Genomic DNA, 8596 nt, shown 5'->3' on the forward strand with positions numbered 1-8596 from the left:
TCAACAAAGCAGCAGAATGCCATGTGCTTTTTTTCTCAGCTTCTGCATAGCTGTTTTCATATCAGTATTTCTAAGTGTGTAGATGAGGGGGTTCAACACAGGTGTGATCACTGTATAAAATATAGCAAATACCTTATCCACGGAGAAACTGCAGAAAGGTCTCAAGTAAATGAATACACACGGCACAAAGATCAGACTGACCACTGTTAGGTGAGAGGCACAGGTAGAAAGTGCCTTGCTCTGGCCCTGGCAGAAGCAAGTCCTCAGGGTCATCAGGATGACAGCATAGGAGAATAACAAGACCAAGAAGCAGATGAGAGATAGCAAACCACTGTTGGAGACCATCAGCACCTCTACTACATAGCTGTTCATGCAGGCCAGTTTGATGACCTGTGGGACATCACAGTAGAAGTTGTCCAGTTCATTGGGACCACAGAAGGGCAGCTGGATGACCAGTACTACCTGTGTGATGGAATGGATGAAGCCACCACACAAGCAAGCAGAAGCCAACCAAAGGCATAGCTGGCGGTTCATGGCAGTCACGTAGTGCAAAGGATTACAGGTGGCAACATACCTATCATAGGCCATGACTGTCAGCAGAAACATCTCACTGGCTCCCAGAAAGTGGAGGAAGTAGATCTGGGCCAGGCACCCTGAAAAAGAGATGGTTTTGGCCTGTCTTAGGAAATCTCCTAACATCTTAGGCACAGTAACACAGCTCAGACATAAGTCAATGAAGGAGAGATGGCCCAAAAAATAGTACATGGGAGATTGGAACAGATGGGCATCAGCCCACACTGTCACCACTATCAATAGATTTCTCAGGACAATAGCCATGTAAAACATCAGAAATAGTGAGAAGAGAAATAGTTGCAGCTCCCAAGAGGATGACAGACCCAGGAGAACAAATTCTGACACCTTCGAATCATTTCCATTTTTCATCAAGCCAAGAATACCAAGTGACCTAGAAATGAAAAAAAAAAAAAAGAATTATATTGGAACGAGAGTCTTATGTAAGACAAAAGGCAAAATATATATATCTGTGTTATCAGATTTTGATATTGGGCATTTATAGAATCATATTCCAAGATGAAAAGAACTTAACTTCTGAAAGGTAGAAAATGTACACTCCTGTACAGATATAACAAGAATTTTTTTATCTCTTCCAATCCTAGTTCTGTAATGCTTTTTAATTATATTTTCAACAACTGTGAAGGGAGACAATAATCTAGACATGAAGGTGATTACAGCAAGTGGATTATTCTACTTTTTAAATAGAGAAAAAAAAAAAAAGATGTAATAATATACTTTAAGGACTGGAATGAAATACCCAGAGTCAATTCTCTGCTCTACTCCCCACCAGTGGAGTGACCTCTGGCAAGAGATTAAACTGTTCTGAGTTTTAGTCTTTGTTTATTCAATCCAGGGCCTCTAACTGGTTCAAACTGGTTCAGTCATGGTCAACAAAGCGAAACTGGAACAGACCTGAATTTTTCTGGTTTGGGTACTCTGGAAAAGAAAAATTATGGGTCAAAGCCCTGGAATGGGAGACTTGGAAGAGATATAGTGAGCCCTTTTGGAACCCTGATGTGTGAAGCTGAATTTGCCAACACTGTGGAGAGCAACACACATTCAAAGCAGTATAGTTGAGAGCCATCTTTGAGTGGGGCACCACTATTTCCAGCTGTGCTCAAAATCTGACAGGCAACACATATGCAACCCTTGTTTTCTAAGAGGGAGATTAGATTTCTAGCAGGGATTGACCCATAATTTTTCTCATTCTGGTTACTGTTCCAGTTCACCCAAATTTTTAAAAATTCAGGTCTGTTCTGGTTTCATTTTCATGGCCATGACTGAACCAGGAAGAACTGTTTTGAAGCCTTGATTCGATTTAATGCAGGGATAATAATGTCTCACAAGGTCATTTTGAGAGTCAAATGTAATATGTCTATGAGCACCACAAAAAATAATTGACTAAGTTTCTCAAGGTGAGGGTATATTTCTTACTCATCTTTGTACTCCATTACAATGTCTACTGTATAGCTCACCTTTGCCATTGAGTTGATTCCAACTCATAGTGACCCTATAGAACCATCTCACAGGATTTCCAAAGCTGTCGTCTTTACAGAAGCCAACTGCCACATCTTTCTCCCACGAGCAGAAGGTGGGTTCAAATCACTGACCTTTCAATTAATAGCTCAGTGCTCAACCACTGCACCACAAGGGCTTCTTTACTGCATCGTAGGAGCTCAAGTATCTATCATATTAAATGAAGAATACTTTGTAAATTACAAAGTGGTATTTCGTACAAATGTTACTAAACCAAAACCAAACCAAACCAAACCCAGGGCCGTCGAGTCAATTCCGACTCATAGCAACCTTATAGGACAGAGTAGAACTGCCCCATAGAGTTTCCAAGGAGCGCCTGGCAGATTCGAACTGCCGACCCTTTGGTTAGCAGCCATAGCACTTAACCACGACGCCACCAGGGTTCCCCAGATGTTAGCAGTTATTACAAATGTATATACTAGAAAACTTGAATCACATAGGAAGTATTAAAAAGAAGCTTGCATCTTTATTATCCCAGGTCACGCATTGGGGAAGTTTGTAAAGATTGGGTAAGAAGAAATAAAATCTTTACCTTGAAAGTTGAGGGAACCATCAGACTCAGTGTAAGTAGGACAGTGGCTGGAACATACTACTCACCAAGAGAAGAGATGATGGGCAACATCCCATGCTACTGAAACATGTACAAAACAGCCTACCATGACCCAGTTATAGGGAAGGATAATAAGAGGATCAGAATTATGTGCTTCTGGATTTTCAACAACCACTAGCATACTTTAAGAGAAATAAATAATACATTAAAACAGTCATCTTTCTCCAGCCATACATTCACCCTCAGCATTGAATGGGAATATCCTGGATCACAAATAAAAAATTAGAGAGCAGTGATACATTTTTTTTCCATTGAAGTGATTAAGAATTAGCAGGTTCTCCTCTGTCTAGATTAGGGTATTTGTTGTCTAAAACAAGCTCTAGACAAAATATGAAGTGAGACAAAATTTGTTTTGTCTGCCCCATTTACCTATTCTCAAGTCATCCACAGAAGAGTATCTGATAAAATAATTCATACTAGGGTGTCAGGGATTTACACAGAGAATGCAGAAAGGTACCTGGATTTAAAAAAAAAAAAAAAAAAAACAATGCCAAGAGATCTCTCTAGGATATCATTTCAAGTGGCAGAGAGATTTGGGGCCTGGAGAATTTTGGATGCGTTTCTCACACCACATATGTGTCCATCCTCTTCACCTGCCTATAGAGCAGGTGCACTGGTGCCTCTGAATCTATAGACTAAAAATTAATGGAAGGAATCACTTTGCCCTCTAGAATCAGTTAGAACACAAAACAAAGTGAAAAATCCTGGATGGGAAGTCACGTGTTATCACACTTACAGCCCTACTTGAGTTCTGCTCTATTTAAAAATTTCCAGTCTTCCTTGAGTATACCAAAGATTGTGAATTTTCATGTGGATGTGACATTCTGATCTTCTTTCCAGTTATTATCTAAATTGTCTGATTAACAGGGGTCAAACTCTCACTAATATTCTGGATCTAATTTCCAACATCATTTTGGGAAAACTGGAAAGAGTCTGAGAAAGAACAACCAAAGTTATAAAAATATTGAAAAGCAGTTTCTGAAAAGCAGAATCCAAAGGGCTCTGTAATTTAGTCTTAGAATATGCTCGAGAAATCACGAGTTCTTAAAGTGAAGAGTTAATATTTGAAGGGCAGTCATTTGTATTGTACACTTGTTATTTACACAGAATAGATACAGAGAAATGCAAATTTGTATTAAAACAGACAAGGTAAGAAATCAGAAAGATGGAATAAAAGGAGAATGTGTAAAATATATTACAAGCAAATTACAAAACAAAATATTTTTAAGCCCTAGTCTATGACATACCTCTTTAAATTGATATTTAACTTCAGATAATTTCAGTACAATAAATATTTTTGAATAGTTCCTAGGATGTTGCTGTAATAGGATTTTGGCTAATAGTAATTACAACTTTATATTTTCGTAAGATAAAATGGACAACCTGCCTGGTGTGAATGTGTCCCGTGAGGCTGTTTCTAACAGCAGTAGTGGTTTATCTCTATTCTCCTCTCCCACCTAAGTGCCTGCCACCACCCCTTGGAAGATTCGATGGACACGAACCCCCTGAGGCTCCCAAACTGTCTTTTTGTCACAAACAAAAGGCCAACAAAGATTATCACTTTAAGGTGGATAGTAATGAAAATGAACACCAGTTATCCTTAAGAACGGTCAGTTTAGGCGCTGGTGCAAAAGGTGAATTGCACGTTGTTGAAGCAGACGGCAATGAATTATGAAGGCTGTGCCATTAAAGTAACATTGGCAACTGTAAACATATCTGTACAGCCCACAGTCTCCCTTGGGGGCTTTGAAATCACGCCACCTTGAGCCTTAGGCTGAAGTCTGGCTCAGCGCTTGTGCACATTAGTGGACAGCACTTAGCAGCTGTGGAGGAAGATGCAGAGTCAGATGATGAAGAGTATAAGGATGTGAAACTCTTAGGTATATTACGAAAGCCATCGGCCCCTGCAGGTGGTAACAAGATCCCACAGAAAAAAATGGACCTTGCTGCTGATGGAGACTATGATGATGGATGATGATGATGATTTTGATGATGAAGAAACTGAAGAAAAGTATCCAGTGAAGAAATGTATACTGGATAATCCAGCCAAAAATGCACAAAAATCTAACTAGATTGGAAAAGACTCAAAACCGTCAATACCAAGATCATGAAGTCAAGAACCCTTCAAAAAACAGGGGAAAAAAAAAAAAACCCTAAAACACCAAAAGGAACTAGTTCTGTAGAAGACATTAAAGCAAAAATGCAAACAAGTGTAGAAAAACCACACTGAACAGTCCTGGGCATGACTGGTAAATTAAGCCCAATGTTGAGGAGAGGAAAAGGAGAGACAAATATAGTCCATACTGAGTATCATGAACAATCCGGACTGAAGGCTTCTATTTTAATCTCAATCCCCTTTCTTGATTTACCACCCACTCACACCCCGTTGCAGGCTGGAAGGAATCTCACTCTTGATTCCCTAAAGACTTTCCTTTGACTGCTGTGATTTAGTGAACTGTTTCTGCTCTCTTAGTACTTGTGCATTTATCTTTTTGACCATGTAGCTCCCTAGGTGCTCAATAAATATTTGAATACATCAGACAAATGACAACAACAACAACAAAAAAAATAGACCACCCTGTCTGTACCTTGGCTATTTGAACTGTATTCAAGGTAAGGGCTGAATACTAGTTATTCTAGGATTTTCTTACCAGCTTGAGGAATTTTCTCCCTTTAGATAATATGAAAAAATAATGCTAACCAAGATAGAAAGTTCACTTTGGGTGTTAATAAAATTGCCACATTTGGTGAAGAGCTCTTCCAGCTTCTATTTTCCTGAGGTCTCTAATTACAATAAGAAGCTCAGCCTATTACTGTGAATAATGAAAACAGCATTATGTTTGTCATCATGAATGAATGTCCATCCCCCAAAACCATCTCCCACCACAACAGTTTCTGATGTCAAACCCCTCCAGGAGCCACGGAAGAAATATTCAAGAATGGCAGCTCCATCACTACATTGCTAGCAGTAGGATCAGGCCAAATCAAACTTTTCATGCTTCACAACCTAAAAAAATAACCTAGAAAAATTACAAATGGTAATAAAAATATTTTTAGGTTACAAAAATAAGCTGAAGGAGTTGAGAATACTTAATAAGAAATTAAAGTCTTTATGGAAAGGCCCACTGCTGAATGGAGGGAGAAAACTATACAATGAAGGTCTTTAAATAACCAAGGGCTACGAGGGAAAGCCAAACAGCTATTCTCTAGTTTTTTCTAAGCAGGGAACAAGAGAAGTCTATAAGGACAACACCGAGAGGGAGAGTAAAGTTTTTCTCATGGGAGTTGTACATTTTTTATTTGTTGTTTGTTTTTTACATCAGAGTATTGGTATTTTTTCTGTTGATTTTTGTCTGTGTTGAACAGAAAGCATTCTGTCTTACAGTAAGAAACCAGACTACACTGAGGACAGAAAACGCTGTGCCCGTTGGAATTTAAATTTCATGTGAATGTTTTTGGGGATATATACTATGTTTTCTAATTTCTCCTGAAATACCAAGAAATGGTCACCATTAGTTGGAGATGGTGCTCGTGATAAAATTTCCTGAGAAGAACATAACCTTTCTGCTCTAAACATTTTTGGCCTGTTTCTACATTTTAAGTTGCATTGGGTGGTGGAGTGAACCGAATTTAGTAAAAAAGCCACTAAAATAATTAAAGGAATAGAAAATAGCATCTAGGAGGGACTGTGGTAGCATTAGGTAACCTGAAGAGAATATTAACACGAATCCATTGCCTTTTTATATAAAGTCCATATCTTATCCAAACCTTATAACCACCTACCGTGATGCCACCAGCCCTAGGCTTCCCTGATGCTATGAGAATTTCATAGTTCTGTGAATGCTTCTAGATGTTAAAACTATAACAACAAAACTCAAAGGACTTCCTAAATTTAAAACTGATGTTAGAATATATATTTTTAAAGGGGGTAGGGTAGGGACAACAGGAGGCATAAAAATGGTATCAGAGACAGAAAGAAGGACAAGGGTTTGCATGTAGCTTTGAATAAACACGTCTGAGAAACTTACATCATTGCATGTCAGAAGTTGCGTGGTTTCAAGGGAGGAAAATGTTACCCTCCCATTCATCTCATCAGCCTCCTCTTTACAGTCTTAAGCCAACAAAATGAGAAATCCTCAGATGACCATCATAGTTGCCCAGTCTGTGCCCTAACTCCTTCCTTATAATCCAAACCCTAGTTAAGGGCTAGCTGTGTGAACTGGAAAGATCTCTTGCCCCCAGGGCTCTGGCAGTATGTAAGGTTTTTAAGGTCCTTATACCACTGCTCAGGCTAATGAGCCCTGGAATTCCCTAGGCTGCTGTTGTCTAAATTAACTGAATCTCAGTTCATGCTAGAAAGCTGATCCTGGACCCTGCAGGCTTAGAAACAGCCCAACCTGATTGTTGAACACAGCCTACTCTTTTTACTTACTTTGGACTAACGCTGCGTGTTTACCACCCCTTTATCACCTGAGTAAAAAGAATCACACTCCCTGTAGTGGGTTACCAAAAAAAAAAAAAAAAAAGCACAAACCGTTTGCTGTCAAGTCCATTCCAACTCATAGTGACTGCATACTGTCAAGTTATACCTAGAACCTGTAGAATTAGAAATACTTCCTTGAAGGTGTTACAGAGCCAAGGTATAACACCTGAGTCTCTTGATGATACATACCTCAAGCAGTTTATCTAACCTGTTCGTGGATCTTATCTATGGATCTTATCCAGAAAACAAAGCTGTTGTTAGTAGTAATTAGATATTGCTTAGCAATCCAGACTTTCTAGAATCCATGAAGGCTAGATGAATCTCTGAAACTAGTGCCCTGAGATAGTCTTTAAACCTTAAGCCAAAAATATCCCCTGCAGTCTTCTTAAAACCAAACAATAGCTTGACTATTCTGCATTGTGCTCTTTTAAGATCAATTTGTATGCCTTGAGCATTGTGCTCTTTTAAGGTCTATCTGTACGAGATTAAATTGACAGCAATAACTTGGAAGATTAGAAAGGAACCTTAGGGGGCAATGAGTTTATGTTAACGGGAGAGGAACAACTTAGAAAAGGAGGGTGAGAATGGTTGTACAATTCAAAGAATGTAATCATGGTCGCTGAATTATACATGTAGAAATTGTTGAATTGGTGTATGTTCTACTGTGAATATTCTCAACAAAAGAAAATGAAATAAATTATTTAAAAAAGAAAAATACTGCTTAGAAAATGTTGCTAAGTATGATTTGTAAGTGCTAAAAAACAATTCTCGTGCAAATAATGAACACATGTCAAAATTGTATTTAACTCATTAAGGAGTGATGGCAGGGTGACAAAGCCAGTTCAAAAGAGAATAGGAGAAATTAGATTTTATATAATCAGAGAATAAAACAGAATGCTGAAATATGATTTCTGAACTAAAGTTAAAGTAGCTAATACCTGAAAGGGCAGTACAAGCTTATCTTTTCTGCCTCGCTAAAAAAAGAAAGAAATCAACACAATTTAACACTTTTCTTTAACTTTTAACTTATGTAATTGTACAATGTTTAAGTTCTCATAAATAGTAAATTAAACAAAATTACATCCCCTTGACAGTCAGAGGACCCTTAGGTGAGCTTGTTAAACAACGTTTTAACATGATGTCAAAAGATCACACAATTGTTGCTTTTTCTTATTTCCAAGTTTTGGATAATTTTTATTAAGAATCCCCCTTTGTGATCATAAACAGTTCTTAAAAAAAAAAAAAAGTTCCAAAGATATTCTAAATCATGAAAACATTTTATTTCATTGCATTTTTATTTTATAGGTACAGCAAGAGGTGTTAATTAATACACAAAAATCTCATTATATAGTCAGCAAATCACGAGCAACTAAGGCCAGAGAATTCACTTCTGT

General features: G+C 38.1%; 1 protein-coding gene and 1 pseudogene across 1 annotated transcript; one reads left to right on the forward strand and one right to left on the reverse strand.

The window, feature by feature from the left end:
• LOC100661415 (olfactory receptor 4Q3-like) lies at positions 1–957 on the reverse strand. The gene has a single exon (XM_010602761.2). The coding sequence runs from the start codon at positions 940–942 to the stop codon at positions 1–3; it is 942 nt and encodes a 313-aa protein (XP_010601063.2). The 5' UTR covers positions 943–957.
• A 2092-nt stretch (positions 958–3049) lies between these two features.
• LOC135232564 (nucleophosmin-like) lies at positions 3050–5278 on the forward strand (annotated as a pseudogene).
• The last annotated feature ends 3318 nt before the right edge of the window (positions 5279–8596 follow it).

This window comes from Loxodonta africana, chromosome 10 (genome assembly GCF_030014295.1).
Source record: "Loxodonta africana isolate mLoxAfr1 chromosome 10, mLoxAfr1.hap2, whole genome shotgun sequence".
Lineage (NCBI taxonomy): Eukaryota > Metazoa > Chordata > Mammalia > Proboscidea > Elephantidae > Loxodonta > Loxodonta africana.